The sequence below is a fragment of the Aquarana catesbeiana genome, linkage group LG12, assembly GCF_042186555.1.
Source record: "Aquarana catesbeiana isolate 2022-GZ linkage group LG12, ASM4218655v1, whole genome shotgun sequence".
Taxonomy (NCBI): domain Eukaryota; kingdom Metazoa; phylum Chordata; class Amphibia; order Anura; family Ranidae; genus Aquarana; species Aquarana catesbeiana.
Genome location: NC_133335.1, coordinates 24705909 through 24726936, shown reverse-complemented (window position 1 = coordinate 24726936; position 21028 = coordinate 24705909). Strand labels below are relative to the sequence as shown.

The following is a 21028-nucleotide window of genomic DNA, read 5'->3' as shown; positions in this document are numbered from 1 at the left end:
TTATGATGGGGTCCCACCATCCCTGTGCTGTGCTGACTTCCTTGGGTTTTTAACTTCATCATAACGGATAATTGTAATTAAAGAACATTCTTATTTTGTCCGATTCTGTTGTAACGGAATTTGGATCCGAAGTTCGTAAACAAAATTTCATATTTCGTACAAAATTCGTATGCATAAAAATTTATATTTCGGATCCACACGAATGTACGAATTTCCGGAAATTCGTACGAAACTAATCGCACAAGTCTAAACTAGGCTGGAGGGTCAGAGAGACTTTGATAAACTGACCTGAGACTGTAGGTTGACCATGTCTGCTTCCATCTCGGTGTTGGACTCTGTGAGCTCGTTAATCTCCTTGTTCAGCTGTTTAATCTCTTCATCATTCTCTAACACTGAAAGAGGAAGCCAGCTGTCAGAAAGGCACAGGAGAGCAAACCAAATGTTGACAGCGATGGCTTTATATAAACTTTATATCACCTTGGTATTTATATGGTAAACCTGAAACAGAAAACCCTAACTGGGGTATACAAAGACCAGTCACCCAACTTTCCTTCTTCTACCTATATATTTGTGCAAAATGCACATCAGAAGTGCACAATGACAAGTTCCAAAACATTCTAATGTATATTTTCTTCTTTGAACTCCATTTTTCTCTGTTTTCAGGCGTGGAAATCTCCAAGTTAAGATGTGCACAACAAATTTCCATCATTTCTGTAGGACTTTTACAAGACATAGGTGGACATGTTGTTGATAGACTTTTACATATTATATATCACTTTCCTTTTAGAAATAGTTGTCTTTTTGGTACAGTTGGTTGCACTTATATCTAAGAACAACAGAAAACAACATATCTGTCCAGTTCGGCTGAAATTTCATATTCTAGGACCCATTATGACTTTAAAGGGGACCTGTCTAGATGGTTGCTGTTTGGCACAGTGCAACCTCCCGTCCAGTGCTGGAATCAGGACAAAGAACGACTCTGCTGTGGAGTCAGAAGCTGCCTTGGGCTTGATAGTTAACAAATGTATTATTAATATTATCATCCAGGATTTATATAGTGCCGACAATGTGAGGGCCTTTTATCCCTGCCTGGTTGACATGTGGATGAAGTAGGTGATTGTGCCCGTATCTCTTGGAGAAAAGGGAACACTGTGACACAGCCAAAGATTTTTCAAGCACTTGCTGTTTGACAAAGCAACGTTTTAATTCATGCAAATAAAAAGAATCTGGGGCACTTACCATCGCTGGTTTTGAATTTTGTCCCTAGAAGCTCGTCACCTGAGAGTTTTCCCTTTTTGGAAGCAAAAGAAGCCCGTGGACAGCCTGACAAGCTGCGGATAAAAAAAGAGAAATTCAGCTTCATTTACTGTAGGCAAAGCAACAACGGCAGGCGCTCAGATCAATTTAAAGCAAAGGGGGAATTGGTGCACATGAGCAGGGCGATACGCTGATCAATACAAACATTCCCCAGCACACAGGGCCTGCTGATGAAGCCAGCCCTCCTGTACTGGGCCCCATCAATTCAAAAGGGGGGCTCAGGCACCTGCCTAGCAGGAAGGCCGACTGTACTGTCTTATTGCAGAGACCGATCCTCTTCTGTCTCTCCCTTCAGTGCTGCCTGCTTCTCCTCTTCTTTCTCCCTCTGGCTGCACAGCAGGGGGATTGGACCTAGCACATGCCCCCTTCCATCTGTTCTCCGGACCCCCATGCCCCTTCCCCCCCCCCCGCAGCGCTTCCGGCTTCCCTCCTCTCTTCTCCCGCTGGCAGCTGCTATGGGCACACAGGGGGATGTTTCAGGAAGGAGAGCGGGAGAGGGGGCAGTAAATATGTAATTTCTGAATGAACGCAGTGAATGAACTTCCTGAATGAACACAGTGAGCAATTTGTACCAATCACTCCTGTGCAGCAGAAAATGGTGTTTACCCACTTGCCGACCAGCCGCCATCATTACACAGCGGCACGTTGGCTCATTCCCGCAAATCTCCGTAGATGTACATCGGCTCGTTAAAGAGCCATGGCAGACGCGCACGCACCCGCTACACGGCAGGGGACCCAATGCGCGTGGACGGCAGCCACGATGTCGGCCGGCCACCCACGATCGTGGGAAAGAGAGCCAGAACGGGGATCTGTCAATGTAAACAGACAGATCCTTGTTCTGACAGGGGAGGAGAGACAGATCTGCTGTTCCTATGATGAACAGTGATCTCTCTCCTCCTCTAGTCAGTCCCCTCCCCCCACAGTTAGAAACACCTCCCAGGGAACACATTTAACCCCTTGATCGCCCCCTAGTGTTAACCTCTTCCCTGCCACAGACATTTACACAGTAATCATGGCATTTTTATAGCACTGATCGCTGTATAAATGTCAATGGTCCCAAAAAAGTGTCAAGTGTCCGATCTGTCCGCTGCAATGTCGCAGTCCCGCTAAAAATCGCAGCTCGCCGACAGTACTAGTGAAAAAAAAAAAAAGAAATAATAAAAATGCCATAAATCTATCCCATATTTTGTAGACGCCATAACTTTTGCACAAACCACTCAATATACGCTTATTGCGATTTTTTTTACCAAAATATGCAGAAGAATACATATTGGCCTAAGCTGATGAAGAAATTTTTTTTTTAGTCTTTCTGTCATTTCATTACCTGCGGTGGGTTAGGAAGCTTCCGTTAGCGTGGCCTGATCCGTCGCAGCCAGGCGTTGGGCAGGAAGGGCCTTCGTTTTTCAGAGACTTCCAGGAAAAGGCAGATCCGTTGAGAGTTCCTTCTTTCTGCCTGCGAGCAGCTAACGGGCAGCCGGACGCACTGCGGTGAGACGCGTATTTTCCGCTGATGTGTCCCAGTCCATCACACCCTGGCACTGGACACCTGTGTGGAGAGAAATGTGTTATATAAATTATGTACATTCTATCAACATGAACAATATATTTAAAGGGTTACTACACCCTTGTTTTTTTGTTTTTTTTTTAAATAACAAACGTGTTATACTTACCTCCGCTGTGCAGTTGGTTTTTGGAGTGGCCCCGATCCTCCTCCTCTGGGGTCCCCCAGCGACGTTCCTGGCTCCTCCTCTTCTCAAGTGCCCCATCGGAGAAGTGCACTCCTTCAGGACTACCAAGTGGGCGTGCTCCCGAGTCCTGCTGCTGGGTCTATTGACACAGACAGCAGGACTCGGCCCCGCCCCTGGCGCCTGCGTCATTGGATTTGATTGACAGCAGCGGGAGCCAATGGCTGCGCTGCTATCAATCTATCCAATCAGGACACAAGACACCGCCCGGAGCTGGTGTGCTCGTTCCCGTTGCGAGAATTACGTGGTTCAGGTAAGTAAAATGGGGGCTTGGGGGGGGGGGGGGCAGCTGCATGACAGGAGCAACACAAATAACCATCAGGATGTTTTACATTAGGGGGTGTCAAACCTTTTGACCTTCCTGGGCCACATTGGAAGAAGAGGAATTGTCTTAAGGATAACTGATGAGCAGAAAAAGTCGGGCAGATCACAAGTTGACAATCACTGATAATGTACCTATCTGAGTAATAAAACTTTTTTTGTAATCTTTTTTATTATAAAAGTAAGAGAGGGCAACATAAACTAGTGTGATATTTTTTTATATTGAATATGTCCGGCTAAAGGTAGAACACCCAAGTATTTGGCACCTCATCCAGCTAAACTTCACTTTCGGGAAGTTTGGCGTGGTAGGTTCTCCTCCCTTAGGGGCGGGCTTCGGCAAGTGATGTATACCTGTATATTTAATGATGTATTTATGTCTTTGATATTTTGTACTTATTTCATTCTTTTTTTTTTACAGCCTTACGCATTTCCTGACTGATTTGTATATCCCCTGATGAAGCTAGTAGGCAAAACATGTTGGGCTAATATACGAATATGAAACCTTTGTTTAAGCTGAACATTACCATATGACCACCTTCATCTTTAAATGTTGGATATTCCTGAATGAACTGCTGAATGAACTGGCCCTGTTTTGTTTTAACTTTATTCTCATTAAAATTATATATATTTTTCTATAAATATATGGTTTCCATTATTATCTGTAAGCACCGCGACAATCCCCCTTCTCCTATACCATTTCATATAGTGTGATATTTGTTTTTGATAAACGAAATCATCAATATCTGGTTGGATGGATGGAGTAGCAATTCTCAATTAATTCTCAAGGTGCTCATCAGATAATTTGGTTCTAATTTTGCCCTTCGTGTGCTTCATCCTTGATGGTAGTTGCTCACAAATCTAGGTGCAGCCGAAATGACCTGGATAAGGTGTGATTGTGAAGAGTGGGAGATTTTTCTTTGGGAAGATAAAACTTATAAAAGTCCAGCAAAGAGGCACTGTCAAATTTTATCTTTGGTCGCATGTGCGCAGATTTTGCCTCAACAGCGTTCCTTATGGGCCCTCCTCCTACCCCCAGGCCCCACTGCAGACACAAGATCTTCTATAGCCATGGTTTCACCCAGGCCTGGGACAAGGGGTGGGCAGGAGGGGAGGCTGCCCTGGGCACTTTGGTATCAGGAAATTGAGGTGGGGAGGGGATTTGTGTTGGGAGGGGTATTTTTTTGGGGGGGGGGTAATAATTGTTCTAGGAGGGGAAGTTTAGGGGTGGGTGTGCTAGGTGTGGTGACTCAGGGGGATTGTTATTGGGAGGGGGGATGGGGGAGCAGGATTTGTGCTAGGAGTTCGGATTCAGGAAGTTTGTCCTAGAAGAGGTGATATGGTACAGGGGAGGAGGAGATTTGTGCTAGAAGGAGAAACTTGTATTGTTTTTGTGGGGTGGGGGTGTGTTCTAGTAGGGGTGATTGGGGAGGTATTCGTGTTGGGGGGGTATTTGTGCTAGGAGGGGGATTTGGAATGGGAGGAAAGAATGGGCACTCAGAAGGAAAATTTTAGGGGTGGAGGATTTGTGCTAGTAGGGGTGATTGGGGGGGGGGGGTGTTTGTGTTAGGGGGGAGAATTTTAGGGGTGGAGGATTTGTGCTAGTAGGGGTGATTGGGGGGTATTTGTGTTAGGAGGGGGGGATATATGTGCTAGGAGGGGGGTTTGGAATGGGAGGAGAGAATGGGCACTCAGAAGGAAAATTTTAGGGGTGGAGGATTTGTGCTAGTAGGGGTGATTGGGGGGCATTTGTGTTAGGAGGGGGGGAATTTTAGGGGTGGAGGATTTGTGCTAGTAGGGGTGATTGGGGGGTATGTGTGTTGGGGGGGGGGGGATATTTGTGCTTGCAGGGGGATTTAGAATGGGAGGAGAGAATGGGCACTCAGAAGGAAAATTTTAGGGGTGGAGGATTTGTGCTAGTAGGGGTGATGGGGGGGGGGTTGTGTTAGGGGGGGAGAATTGTAGGGGTGGAGGATTTGTGCTAGTAGGGGTGATTGGGGGGCATTTGTGTTAGGAGGGGGGAATTTTAGGGGTGGAGGATTTGTGCTAGTAGGGGTGATTGGGGGGCATTTGTGTTAGGAGGGGGGGGATTTTAGGGGTGGAGGATTTGTGCTAGTAGGGGTGATTGGGGGGTATTTGTGTTAGGAGGGGGGGATATTTGTGCTAGGAGGGGGATTTAGAATAGGAGGAGAGAATGGGCACTCAGAAGGAAAATTTTAGGGGTGGAGGATTTGTGCTAGTAGGGGTGATGGGGGGGTTGTGTTAGGGGGGGGAGAATTGTAGGGGGTGGAGGATTTGTGCTAGTAGGGGTGATTGGGGGGCATTTGTGTTAGGAGGGGGGAATTTTAGGGGTGGAGGATTTGTGCTAGTAGGGGTGATTGGGGGGCATTTGTGTTAGGAGGGGGGGAATTTTAGGGGTGGAGGATTTGTGCTAGTAGGGGTGATTGGGGGGTATTTGTGTTAGGAGGGGGGGAATTTTAGGGGTGGAGGATTTGTGCTAGTAGGGGTGATTGGGGGGCATTTGTGTTAGGAGGGGGGGATATTTGTACTAGGAGGTGGATTTGGAATAGGGGGAAGAATGGGCACTCAGAGGGAAAATTTTAGGGGTGGAGGATTTGTGCTAATAGGGGTGATTGGGGGGGGGGGGGGGGATTTGTGTTAGGAGGGGTGTGGATATTTGTGCTAGAAGGGGGGTATGGAATGGGGGGCAATTTTAGGGGTGGAGGATTAGTGCTAGGAAGGGTGTTTTTTTTTTTAGGGGGATGCTTGTGCTGAGGGGAGAGGGGATGGAGAAGGCAAAGATTTGTGCTGAGAGGGGGATTTCATTAGGGGGGGGCAAATGTGTAGTGAGAGAAGTGGGAATTTGTGCTTAGGGGTAAGCATGCAGATTAGTGCCCAATTTTTTTTTTTTTTGGGGGGGGGGGGATTTTTTCTGACACATACAGTAATGCTCATACATCTTGGGGGGAGGGGGTGCAGTTTGGCATGCTCACTCTGGGCTCTAGGTTACCACTGGATTGAATAGCAGAAAAGAACAAAATCGGATTGCATCGCATTAGGTGTTTTTCCTCCAGTCCACACTTGCATAGTAATCCATACCACACCGGGGAGAAGTGTGTGGCACATTAGATTTGAATTTATCCGCACGGTCCAGGCAATTAGAAACCAGGGCACGCCATGTTAACTGGGCTATGCTGTGTGAAGGAGAGTTTAGCGGAGCCCTTCTTTAATTGTCTCTCGGTGCCGCACAATTTCCTTCTAATATTGTGATCAGCAGGAACCCAGGAAAACATTGCAAGCAAGCTGCTGTGCGCTGATACATTTGCAAGCAAATTAGGAGGTCCTCCAGAGAGGGGGAGTGCCACGCCGTTATCGCAGTTAATCTACCAGATTTACACGGCTATTAGAAACTTTATGACATGTTTGAGGGAATAACTCACAGCGCTGAACATCTGTCTTCTGTGCCCATTCCACCCTTGGAGGATTTCCTGCGATATGCTTTTCTAGTCACAAAAATGGATCTACTCGAGTATTTATAACAGCGACTACCAGACTGGAATATCTCCTTCTGTGCAGCCAGGACTATCAGGGGCTCTCTGACCACATACTCTACTTGAACCCCTTCCAAGCCTTCAAGAGTTGAAACATGAGACTGTTAGATCTACATTGTCTAAACTTGTTGTATTTTTTTTTTCTAGAAAGTCCCTTCTCTATTTCTTAACACATGCCTGAACTCTGTGAGCTGTCCACTTGACTTCCAGTTCTTGAATCAGACATCGGTTGGATCTTTAGTTCTTACTTTAGCAGCCAGTGCAGGACTTCCCACTGTCTGATCCACAATTTCAGATGGTGTGCAGGGATGATGTGTATTTAATATAAGGAAGGAATTAGTATGACTATACTTATTTCAAGCTGAACCCCCATGCACCTACACTATATTACCATAAGAATAAGAAAACCGAGGTTCCCGTCCTACCTGACTGTACTAAAAAATGGTGCTCTTGCTGTGGTTGGTGTCCCTCCCGGGAGATGTCTCCACACATTGTCATCAGGTCAGGAAATTAGGATGTACACTATATTACCAACGGTATTGGGGCGCCTGCACTTACACGCACATGAACTTTAATGGCATCCCAGTCTTAGTCCGTAGGGTTCAATATTGAGTTGGCCCACCCTTTTCAGCTATAACAGTATCAACTCTTCTGGGAAGGCTGTCCACAAGGTTTAGGAGTGTGTCTATGGGAATGTTTGACCATTCTTCCAGAAGCGCATTTAAGAGGTCAGGCACTGATGTTGGAGAGAAGGCCTGGCTCGCACTCTGCGCACTAATTGATCCCAAAGGTGTTCTGTTGGGTTGGGGTCAGGACTCTGTACAGGCCAGTCAAGTTCCTCCACCCCAAACTCGCTCATCCATGTCTTTATGGACCTTGCTTTGTACACTGGTGTGCAGTCATGTTGGAACAGGAAGGGGTCATCCCCAAACTGTTCCCACAAAGTTGGGAGCATGAAATTGTCCAAAATGTCTTGGTATGGTGACGCCTTAAGAGTTCCCTTTACCGGAGCTAAGGGGCCAAGCCCAACCCCTGAAAAACAACCCCACATCATAATCCCCTCTCCACCTAATTATTTTGACCAGTGCACAAAGCAACATCCATAAAGACACGGATGAGCGAGTTTGGGATGGAAAAACTTGACTGGCTTTCATAGAGTCCTGACCCCAACCCAATAGAACACCATTGGGATGAATTGAGGATGAGATGAGACTACAAGTCAGGCCTTCTCGTCCAACATCAGTGCCCGATCTCACAAATGCGCTTCTGGAAGAATGGTCAAACATTCCCATAGACACACTCCTAAACCTTGTGGACAGCCTTCCCAGAAGAGTTGAAGCTGTTAATGCTGCAAAGGGTGGGCCAACTCAATATTGAACCCTACGGACAAAGACTGGGATGCCATTAAAGTTCATGTGCGTGTAAAGGCAGGCGTCTCAATAATTTTGACAATATAGTGTATATATATATATATATATTTTTTTTTTTTACATAGGCCTACATTTTCCTTTAACAGCAAGAAAGATTCCATTGAAAAATGTGGCTTGTCACGTGAGGGTAATTGCAACAAGAGTTATTTGTGTTAACATCTGTGATGGCTTCTTTGAAGGATAATTAACGTGGCGATGGGTTCGGAATTGCTCGTTGCCCAGTGGGTGGCTGCATAGCTCAGTCTTGTATCCTGAGTGGCGCGCGGTATCCCGCCGCTGCCGCAGAATAGCATCCATTCCAGAAAACTTAGCCCAACCGCTGGGGGTGACTATTGATAGAAGGCCGCTCTCCTGCCCCCGAGGGGCCGGAGGCAATTGGCAGCTGTGGGGGTTCATAAATGTGTTGCTTCTACGTGATGCGCTCACCGTGGTGACTGTCACTCGATGCCGACGGGAGCCCACCGATTAAATGCGTTTCATTTTTCATCCCCGGCTGATATCGCCCTGCGCCGTTCTTGAGAACAAGGGACTGTCTTTTTTTTTTTTTTTTTAATGTGACATCCCCCCCCAGTAAGACACAAAGTACAATAAAGTAGTGAAATTATTTTAAGCCATAGTTTTCGTGTTCAATTTGCAGGAAAGCCAGCAAACCAGCCGAAATGAAAAAAAAAATGCTGACAATGGAGTGCCTGCGCACACTGCTGTGATGTTGCTGAGGAGATCTGTTCTTGCTTAATGGATCTATTGTTGCTGTGGGGATCTATAGTTGCTGGGGAGATCTATTGGTGCTTTGATAAAGCACAATTCCTGTACAAAACATGTAAGCTGTGTCTCCCTTGCTTGTACATGTAGTGCTCCTCATGTTCTTCATGGTTTTATGTGAAGAAAGACATTTGGATCTGAGTTTGGTGTGCAGCCATCCGGACTTTCCTTTCATTATTGCTTCAGCTGCGACTGGGTGAGCTCCCTGCAGTGAGGAGATCATACTGTTGGAGCCGGCTCACCTGTGAGCAGTGTGGACCTTTTGTTCGAATGGATCTATTGTTGCTGTGGGGATCTATAGTTGCTGGGGAGATCTATTATTGCTGGTTGCAGGGGACCTATTTTACTGCCTTTCATGAGCAAATTCCACACAAAACTACATAGTACCAAAAATGATTCTTGGTTCTGTATTCTCTACATAGGTGGTTTAACCAAGGGGCGGTGCTCAGAGGTGGGTAGAGGGCGGAGACAAGAGGTGACTCGGAAAGGGGGAGTACCTGTATCTATTGTCTGAGAAAAAAGCCCTGTGTATCAGAGTATATAAAAAGGGGGAATGTGACGCAAAAAGTGACGCGTGTACACAATAATGGCCTAATGAGATCAGCATAAAATCCGTAAGGTCCAACTGGATCTCCAGGGATGACTCTCTGCTGGCCTCAGACACTTGATGCAGCACCTCTTAGGAGACTGAGGAATCTCTGGATGAACAAGTAAGGAGAACAGGAGGGCGTGATCTGAGTGTAGTATATTACACATTTAATGTGGTGAAAGACAATTGGCAACTCACATGTGGCAGATAAACACAGGTTGATGTGTTTATCTGCCACATGTGAGTTGCCATTTGTCTTTCGCCACAATAAATTTGTAATATACTGCACTCAGATCGTGCCCTCCTGTTCTCCTTACTGGCATCATAGAAATAAGGAATTGGGAGCCTGGTCCCCATCCAGGCTGCCACAAGGACATGGGGGCAATTGGACAATTGCCCCCCATGTCCTTGTGGCAGCCTGGTTGGGGACCAGGCTCCCAATTCCTTATTTCTAAGAATTCTGGATGATGGTACAAGTTTCTTAATTTTTATCTTTAGCAATCAGTTATAGAGGCCACACCCATTTTCTCTTACTGGCATCATAGTATAAAAGTGACATCACATGCATTGTATTCTTGTTCTGTATAGACTAAGTGGTTACTGCCACAGTTAGATTGATGAGAAGTGGCTGAAAACCTCTGTCCTCTTATCCAAGTGACAACCACACTCCCCCTCCCCTTCCCCTCCTTTTTAGTCCCGCTGTCACTGGGACAGGAAGTGAGGTGTAATATGCCCATCAGGTGTTACAGTCATAGGTAAAAATGCAACAAAATTATTTACTATCAAGACTATCCTAAAGTTTAAAAGAAAAAAAAAAGTTTTGGCTGGAGTTCAGCTTTAAGATTTTTTGACCTTTGACAGCAGCCTAACTTTTATGGTGGTGTCCCAGCCCCACCCCCTTTTTATCACTTGAGGATGGAATTGCGCGGTACACCGGCTACTATTACATGCTGAGCCAATCAAGAATACAAACAGAAATAGATTTTTTTGGCCAACAAACTTTTCTGAAACTTGCATTAAAAATCTTTTATATCATTAGATTGAATCTCAGCCACAACACCACTCCCATGGAGTTTGCATGTTCTTCTTGGGTGGGTTTCCTCCGGGTACTCCGGTTTCCTCCCACACTCCAAAGACATGCTGGTAGGTTGATTGGCTCCTGTCTAAATTGGCCCTTGTATTCTGATGTATGAATGAGAGGTAGGAGGACCTTAGATTGTAAGCTCCTTGGGGGAAGGGCCTGATGTGAATGTACACTATGTAAAGTGCTGCACCAATTGTAGGTGCTATATAAATACCCCATAAAAAATAAATATACTCTTTTGGGATTTCTTTTCAGACTGACACTATATACAAAAAATTTGATTGTATTTGTATATTTTGTGTTTGCATCCTTCATAACTTGACGAGCCTTTTTTTTTTTTTATCCTGAGCACGTTCCCGTGAGGTACTCACTTCAGGAGTTCTGGGTCGTCCTTGTCGTCTTTCGTGGGCGTAACCTTCATTCCGCTTTTCTTGGCACGAGGACAACCTGACAAGCTGTAAATCGAAAGAAGAGGATGTAATTATTGCCGTATGGTGTGCTGAGATAGCGTACATTCTATTCCCTGGCTTCTGTTCACCTGAGTGGCCTGGCAGATGCTATAAGGAGGGTTCTAAGGGAAATGAAGGCCAGTCAGTCAGACACTGCTGGGTCCCCGGGGCAATTAAACCAATCGCTTTTCTCAGGGCTATTCAAATGCAAAGGCTTCTCTTTCCAGGAACGGTATCAAGTCATTCAAATGTCATTTTAAAAAAGATTTTCAGTTTGGCAAGCAATACTTGTATTAAGGCAAGGCTTTCATGATATGTCAGTAGTTGGTGGATGATAACAAAAGGTTATTTTACTTGACTGCTTTCTGTATCTCTTGATGGCCAGGGCGATAAGATCTTCGCACTTGGATCACCAAGGCACGTCACCTGTCATGGCCATTATGATGGTCCCATTCTCCCTGTTGGGTTTTTACATTATTTTATATTAGAGAAGAAATGGGAACATCACAAGATGGGGATGTTTAGTGCTCTAATGTGGGTGGAAAATGAGCCAGGAACAAGGGTATATTTCATCACAAGAGTCTTTAAGAAATAGGATACAGGGACTTCACTCAATCCACCAGGCTTCTCAATAATCAATATAATAGCATGGGGTGCACACACCCTTTTAAAGCAGGGGTCTCCAAACTTTCTGAACAAAGGGCCAGTTTATTGTCCTATAGACTTTATGGGGGCCAGACTGTGGCCAGTAGGAGTGGAAATTGTCCTGGCATCAGTGGGAGTAAACATCGCCACATTTGGTATTAGGGGGAGGAGTGGTGCCTCATCATTGGGAGGAATATTGCCCCATCATTGGCATCAGTGCTACATTGTTGGTGTCAGTTGGCAGAATAGTGTCTTGTTTCAGTGGGAGGAGTAGTGTCCCAAATGGCCGGATAAAGGCAAGCAAAGGGCTGCATTCGGCCCCAGGGATCGCTGTTTGGAGATCACTGTTTTAAAGGAAGGTCCACCCAAACTTTGTGGTGGGATCTCTTTGTCAAACTCCTCAGTTCTGCCTTTAGAACAATGGTCTCCAAACTGTGGCCCTTTGCTTGCCTTTATCCGGCCCTTGGGGAATACTATTTATCCCACTGATACACCATTCAGCCCACTGATACCAACACTGGGGCATAATTCCTGCCACTGGAATCAACAACGGGGCACTATTCTTCCCAGTGACACCAACAACGGGGCACTATTCTTCCCACTGACACCAACAATGTGGCACTATTCCGCCCAAGGACACTAAGGGTGGGACACTGCTTTCTCCCACTGATGCCAGAAAAAAATTCTATTCCCGCTGACCACAGTCCAGCCCCCCTAAAGGTTGGAGGACAGCAAACTGCCCCTTGTTTAGAAAGTTTGGAGACCCCTGCCTTAGAACAAAGTCAGCATGGCCTTCTTTCTGGATTGTTTATGATATGAAAATATTGTAGGTAACTATCTTGTAATGCCTGGGTAGGTTAGGTGGAGCCAAAAGTTACAAGAACTGGGAACTCTGGAGAAGAGAAGAAAACAAGCCATTTTTGTTGCTCTCTTTCTTCAGCCAATAAGTAAGATGTCCACAAAAAGACAAGCTAGAAAATGACAGGACTTAATGCTATGCCTTGAGGAAGCAACATCAACCTGGCCTACTTGCTCCAACAATCTGATGTAGATAACATAGAACAGGCTTGCATTATTATTCCGCTGTGATGAGGATCATAATGGAAGTCATGGAAAAGGTTTCTCCCGTGTGTTGTAGGAACATAAAGAAGAAACATAATGATGTCTCAGGGGACCGTACCTCCGATGAGACGCATAATTCCCTGTAATGTGTCCAGACCCGTCACATCCTGGAGTGGGGCACCTGGAGAAAACCAAACAAAAGAAGGAAGTTAAGCCTCCAGCTTATTTCACCTAGGACTTTTCTTACTGTAAAGACAGTAAAGAATAATTGAACTTTTTACAATGGTACATCTGTTCGTGTAAAGAACAAATGTCTGGGAACCATTCCGGCTCCTGAAAACTGTCTAACAATCTTTGGACAAGACCACTATATGGAGCTAATGGTGGACAATCAAGCGATAGCTTATTCTTGGTTTATGAATGATACAATTAATTTTTAAGACAATTTGTCATCTCTATACAATGATGATTGTTACAGCTAATTTTGACATCCTTTTTTTTTTTTTTTTTGCTGTTAACTTTAAAAAAAATTTCATGCAAGCAGGCATGGCAATTTGCCGTGAAGAAACATAGACAAAATCTGCTTAGAGTTTTTTTTAATTTTTTTTTACAATAGATTGAGCTTGTTGAAAATGTAAAGGTTTATTCCACCTTTCTGAGAAACCAGATATTCCGAGCCAGAAGATGTTGGTAATGACCTTTATAGACAGCGAGAGTACACATTGGAGACCAAAAGAGTCCTGCAGAAGGGGATGTTTACCACGAAACGTGTAGACCTTGGTTCTCATTTTGTATTTATACTCTCCTTTATATGCAGTATGGTTCATGAAAGATATTCTAGATTATGAGTTTTTAGGCCCCTTTTGGGGTTGTTTTTATTACAATTTTTGAATATATACAATACTTGGGGTTTTATTCTTATGCCACGTACACACGGTCGGACTTTGTTTGGACATTCCGACAACAAAATCCTAGGATTTTTTCCAAACGGACGTTGGCTCAAACTTGTCTTGCATACACACGGTCACACAAAGTTGTCGGAAAATGCGATCGTTCTAAACGCGGTGACGTAAAACACGTACGTCGGGACTATAAACGGGGCAGTGGCCAATAGCTTTCATCTCTTTATTTATTCTGAGCATGCGTGGCACTTTGTGCGTCGGATTTGTGTACACACGATCGGAATTTCCGACAACGGATTTTGTTGTCGGAAAATTTTATATCCTGCTCTCAAACTTTGTGTGTCGGAAAATCCGATGGAAAATGTCCGATGGAGCCCACACACGGTCGGAATTTCTGACAACACGCTCCGATCGGACATTTTCCATCGGAAAATCTGACCGTGTGTACGGGGCATAATATTCTATATTTGAGTTATTATTGAAGGTACCTTGAAAGTCACCTTGTTCATGGTATATGCGACTACTTTTGTCTACAGTCACTTTAATTCTGCCCACCAAGCATTTGAAAAAACCTGGTGAGCACGTGAAACAGCCAGAAGTTCAGTGATGAGCCTGCAGGTCTGAGGATCTGCATACAAACATTCAGCCAAGTTAAAAATGTGCTAGTTTCTGATTCTTCCAAAGTAAAAAAAAAAGCTAAATCTGACTATGATAAACTGTACTTGGACGTTCAATAGCTAAAATACCCACATAGAGGTCATTGAGAGACATACCATTAGGGACAACGGATGTTTCAAAATCCTGTACAAACATATCAATGGGTAGGATGGTTTAAATACCTGATAATGTCCTGAAGAATAATCTAGCAACTTGCAAAAGGTGGAATAATCCTTTAAACCACATGTATCTTTTAGGATTAAACATAATACTGTAAAAGAGGAGGGTAGGGGAAGGAAATGCCATAACTGGACTTTCCAATGATAAGTGTATTTTTGGAGCAACATTTTGTAGGCCTACTAAATTCCGGCCAAAAGGTGTTACAACCTGATTGTACAATTTAAAGGTCTACTTAACCAATCCATTCCATTTGTATACAGTCAGGCAGGGCATGTGGTGCTATGTGGTGCTTTGTGGTGCTTTGTGGTTGTTTGATATTCTACAGTCAAACTGTAAGATATATGACCAGCTTTAGTCAATGTTCCTCTATACCAGCGGTCTCCAAACTTTGGCCCAGGGGCTAAATGTGGCCCTTTTGCCTTGGGACACTTTTCCTTCAAGCTGACACCAACAGTAGGGCATAGTTCCTGTTACTGACATCAACATCAGGGCACTAGTTCTCCCAATGACACCACTGATGGGGCACTATTCCTCCGATTGACACCAATGATGGGGCACTATTCCTCCGATTGACACCAATGATGGGGCACTATTCCTACGCCTAATGACAAAGATGCACTGTTTCCTCCCACTGATGCCAGGGCAATTTCTACTTCTAATGGCCAAAGTTTGACCCCCCCAAAAGTGTGAAGGACAGTAAGCTGTCCCTTTGTTTAGAAAGTTTGGAGACCTCAGCTCTTATTCCTCCCACTGACATCAACAACAGGGCACAATTTCTCCCAATGGCACCAATGATGGGGCACTAATCCTCCTACGGACACCAATGACGGGGCACTATTCCTCCCAATAACACCAATGGTGGGGCACTATTCCGCCCGCTGACACCAATGATGGGGCACTATTCCTCCCACTGACACCAATGATGGGGCACTATTTCTCCCACTGACACCAATAAGGGGGCACTATTCCTTTCACTGACACCAATGAGGGGCATTATTCCTCCCACTGACACCAATGATGGGACACTATTCCTCCCACTGACACTAATGAGGGGCATTATTCCTCCCACTGACACCAATGATGGGGCACTATTCCTCCCACTGACACCAATGATGGGGCACTATTCCTACCCCTAATGCCAAAGATATACTGTTTCCTCCCACTGACACCAGAACAACTTCTACTTCCAATGGCCACAGTCCCTGAAGTCTGAAGGACAGTAAACTCCCCTTTTGTTTAGAAAGTTTGGAGACCTCTGCTCTATACTGTTTTTCTTTTACCATGTCAGCTTTTGAGTTGGATTGTAGGGAAGTTAGTAAGAAATTGAGGTACACTATATTACCGAAAGTATTGGAATGCCTTCCTTTACACAATATAACAGCTTCAACTCTTTTGGGAAGGCCGTCCACAAGGTTTATGAGTGTGTCTATGGGAATGTTTGACCATTCTTCCAGAAGCACATTTGTGAGGTCAGGCACTGATGTTCCATGAGAAGGCCTGGCTCGCAGTCTCCGCTCTAATTCATCCCAAAGGTGTTCTATCGGGTTGAGGTCAGGACTCTGTGCAGGCCAGTCAAGTTCTTCCACCCCAAACTCGCTCATCCATGTCTTTATGGACCTTTCTTTGTGCACTGGTCCAAATCATTTGGTGGAGGGGGGGATTATAGTGTAGAGTTGTCCTTCAGGGGTTGGGCTTGGCCTCTTAGTTCCACTGAAGGGAACTTTTAAGGTGTCAGCATACCGAGACATTTTGGACAATTTCATGCTCCTATCTTTGTGGGAACAGTTTGGGGATGGCCCCTTCCTGTTCCAACATGACTGCACACCAGTGCACAAAGCAAGGTCCATACAGACATGGATGAGCGAGTTTGGGGTGGAAGAACTTGACAGTCCTGCACAGAGTCCTGACCTCAACCCGATAGAACACCTTTAGGATGAATTAGAGCGGAGACTGTGAGCCAGGCCTTCTCGTCCAACATCAGTGCCTGACCTCACAAATGCACTTCTGAAAGAATGGTCAAGCATTCCCATAGACACACTCCTAAACCTTGTGGACAGCCTTCCCAGAAGAGTTGAAGCTGTTATAGCTGCAAAGGGTGGGACAACTCAATATTGAACCCTACAGACTAAGACTGGGATGCCATTAAAGTTCATGTGCGTGTAAAGGCAGGTGTCCCAATACATTTGGTATTATAGTGTATTTCACAACCAAACTTCAATCAGCTGTCAGGGTACCATGACTATACGTCGCTTAGAGAATGGCGACTTAGCAATTTGCACTTTTTCGTGCAGTGAAGGGATCCTTTGCTTGACTACAACAAGTGACCTAATTTGGATGGAGTTTGCAGGGGCGTTTTCTTATATTTCCTACCATCCCCATTTGAGTGTATTGTACAATGGACAGGGGAGACCAAATCGGGTCAATCTAAGCAGATTTTGGCATGAAGCAGGAGGATACAAGAGCAGGGGGAAGAGGACAGGCAGAGGCAGCGGGAGTTTCAGCAGCAGCAAGTGCAGACATATCTCAGTGCAAACATACTTGAGATCAGCAGAATGGGCAGCCATGAGATTTCTGAGACTCTTGTCAGCAAGAGGACAACCAGAAAGGCTGAAAGAGAACAGATAGAAATCCGGATAAGCAAAACAAAAAAAAAAAGGAGAATGCGGGATAGTACTAAACAGCCTGCAAGCCAAAGCGGAGAAGAGCATTGCAGAAACCACTAACCTGCGGTGGGAGGCATAGTTCCCTGTGATATGCCCACTGCCATCACATCCCGGGGTTGGGCAACTGTGGGGAGAGAAGACGGTATTAGAGCCTGGTACAGAATAGGCATCACACAGACCTTGGCAAGTGTCAATCAATGGTTACATGACTAGAAGGCCTCATTTGCTAAAAATCTGGATCTGCATTGCCTGCAGCTACCAATCAGAGAACAGCTGTCATTCACCAAGAGCAAATGGGAAAATTAAGCATCTGCATGTGTCATACGGCATCATTTCCTTTGTGCCAGAGGTTTGTAGGTGAACCACGGAGAGAAACTCTAATTTAGCAAAACTGCAGTCAATGAGACCGCCTGTAGCAACAAGCTGGCACTAGAAAAATGAGAGATGGGCGACGTGCCCCCCGCTAAAAGCCCCAGATTACAAATAACTAATCAGAGGGAGTTTTTATATCGCTAGGGTGTATTACAAACAGAAAGAACAGATTGAATTGATATCTAATGGAAAGCAACTGAATGTTTTGGCTACGTTCCATCAGAACCTATTGATTACCCAGCAGATATTCTGTTCAATACATTTTTTATTTCAGCATAAAATTTAATAAGAATTGAGATTGAATAATTGTATTCCTACATGTATGGCTAGCATAGGAGCTCATTTAAACAGCATACTGCTTGTGGCTTAACCACTCTACTGGCAGGGCCTGAATAGCCATAGAAAACAACTGAGCAGACATGCTACAATGCCCTCTGGCCACCAAGCATGAATTGATCCATTTGTTGTTTAGCGTTTCAGTGTTTTTTTTTTTAGCCTTTTCAGCGTTGTTTAGCGTTTCAGGGATGCTTGGCATAGGACCACCTGCCAAGGGTCCAAAAAATGCCAGGAGAGGCCACAGTGTGAGCAAGGCAACTAAAAAGGAACTTTTAAAAGGAAGAATATCAAAGCTAACTAGCTCCCATATTTTCGTCTGTTTCAGTAAACAGCTAATATTGTATATCAGCGGACTCCAAACTTTCTAAGCAAAGGGCCAGTTTACTGTCTTTCAGATTTTAGGGGGGCCTGAACTGTGGCCATTGGGATTTGAAAAGATCCCAACGTCAGTGGAAAAAATAATGCCCCATCGTTTCTTTTAGTGGGAGTAGTTGCACCCCATCATTGGTGTCAGTGGGAGGTATTGTGTCCCATCATTGATGTCATTGGGCCCCGTTGTTGGTGTCATTGGGAGGAATTGGGCCTCATCTTTGGTGTCATTGGGAGGAATTGTGCCCCTTCATTGATGTCAATGAGGGGGGATTATGCTCCATTGTTGGTATCAGTGAATGAAAGTGCCCCAAGGGCAAAAAAACAAAACAAAAAAACAAGCAAAGGGCCACATCTGGCCCCCGTGCTGCAGTTTGGAGACCACTGCTGTATATAATGCCATTATATCTACTTTTACATGCTTTCTTGGTGCTGCCTGGACAATATTGTTTAAAAAACCTTATCGATATTAAAAGAATCTAGACACTGGCACCAATTTATAGCACATAAAAGTGAATAAGCAATAGAAGGGAACTTGTTACCCCAGAGTAGCCCTTTTCAAAACAAAGGAACCCTTGAAATAACTTACTGGTCTCAGGGAACCCCCTACTAAAAATTACTACAAGGGGTCTTCAAAAAGTTTCCGCACTTTTATATATGTAATAGAGTTTAAAAAAGTGCAGAAACTTTTTGAAGAACCCTCATATATCTACAATTTATGATAGATTAGTGAGATGGTCAGTGGGAAGAATTATCTCTTTACAGAAACCTAAAAGATCAGTGGTGTCAGTGGGAACTTATGTGAGAGACAGAAATTGCTGATTGCTCAAAGAACCTCTAGAAATCTCTGGAGGAACCCTAGGGCTCCATGGAACCCTGGTTGAGAAACTCTGGTCTACACTGTTTAAAAGCAGATCTGTATATAAACCAGACCCAACAATGCCTCCAACTTATCTGAGAGGCAGAAATTTCTGATTGCTTTAGGAACCTCTACAGCAGGTCTCCAAACTATGGCCCTCCAGTTGTTCAGGAACTACAATTCCCATCATGCCTAGTCATGTCTGTCAATGTCAAAGTTTTATAATGTCTCATGGGACGTGTAGTTCCGCAACAGCTGGAGTGCCATGGTTTGGAGATCCCTGCAGTCTAGAGGAACTCTAGGGTTCAATGTAACCCTGGTTAAGGAACCCTGCCCCAGAGAACCCATTTAGAATTTCTGTTTAGGTTTTCCATAAGCTGGTAACAGGTCTAATTTTCTGCTCACCTTAATTTCCCTGGCTTTAATTAATCAGCCTCAGCTAAAAAAAAAAAAAAAAAAACCTGAATAAGGTAGGCTGTTGCATTTGATGCACGCATCACAATGAACATCAAAGACAACAAAAGTTACAACACGGAAAACCACACGCTATGCTGTGGACAACCGTCAACCTCCAACACATGAGGCAACATGATCCAGAGAAAACGAGAAATAAAAAACTACAGGCTATTCTGGCAGGGAGCTCGAAGCAGGTGGCGCCCGTGGAATAAAAAAACTCAAATTACTCCCTCTGCGGAGTTGAACGTTCTAGGGTTACCTGGGCTCCTAAAATTAAAGCCTCATCGGTTTTCGGAAGTCTGCTCTGTTCCAGGAAATCTAGCCAGGCAGATAATCATCTTATCTATTTTCTAACACGTTATTTCACACAATGGAGTTTCAACAAAACACGCAGTCTGGATAGGGAATGGATGAAATAGCGTGGTCCTGCAAAGACCCCATGAAACCTAAGCCGAAATCTAGGGCATGCCGTTTGGATGGGGTAGGCAGGATTATAACTTTGAGAATGGTGATACAGTTGTATATCTAATTTCATGGTAACAAATCCAGTCTACAACATCGATGTTATAGAGAGAGTGAGTGAACAACAATGGCAGACTATTCCTTAAAAATGACAAATGCAGAGCCTGGGGCCAAAGCCTTTATCAAAGGTCTATAATATATTTTATAATCAAGAATTTTGCTATATTTCTCAAGATGGAATGACTGCATGCTACTCTGAAGTTTGTAAACTTTTGACCAGTGTATGTGTATAAAAATATCAACTGCCAATCTGCTGCACATGAAGACTTAAAAAAAAAAAAATTAAATTAAGGGGTCATGTGATTCCAAATGAGCTAAGACTTAAAACCCATCCCCCAACAAAAACTTTTTTTTTTTTTAGATCTGGATATGGTGGGGAACTCTTAGAAGGTCTGATAATATTTTATAGCTGTCTGTGTCCCAATTGCTTTTTCCCTACTTCCTGCGTGTTTGAGGAATGTTGGAACACAAAATATGTAAGGAGTAGTAAAACAAATTGGGATTGATTTACTAAACCTGGAGAGTGCAAAATCTGGTGCAGCTCTGCAAAGAAACCAATCAGCTTCCAGGTTTTATTGTCAAAGCTTAATTGAACAAGCTGAAGTTAGAAGCTGATTGGCTACCATGCACAGCTGCACCAGATTCTGAGTTTTGGTAAATATACCCCATTTTGTTGACAATAAGGAAATGTTAGAACCTCTACAAGTTTTTTTGTTGTTGTCTATACTCCATGGAAGATTTCCCCTTACTTCCTGTCCAA

The 21028-nt window shown here is 44.4% G+C and overlaps 1 protein-coding gene across 2 annotated transcripts in view; it reads right to left on the bottom strand.

The window, feature by feature from the left end:
* The window catches only part of MYT1 (myelin transcription factor 1), a 94243-nt gene that overhangs the window by 8561 nt on the left and 64654 nt on the right, over positions 1-21028 (bottom strand). Inside the window, exons 16-22 of one of the 2 annotated variants that reach the window (XM_073607427.1) lie at positions 17416-17478; positions 17230-17298; positions 13071-13133; positions 11168-11251; positions 2642-2863; positions 1240-1331; positions 289-392 (exon numbers count right to left, since the gene is read on the bottom strand). In XM_073607427.1, the coding sequence (XP_073463528.1) occupies positions 289-392; positions 1240-1331; positions 2642-2863; positions 11168-11251; positions 13071-13133; positions 17230-17298; positions 17416-17478 (697 nt within the window). The remainder of the gene's footprint in view (positions 1-288; positions 393-1239; positions 1332-2641; positions 2864-11167; positions 11252-13070; positions 13134-17229; positions 17299-17415; positions 17479-21028) is intronic. The other variant, XM_073607428.1, reaches the window with a different exon arrangement.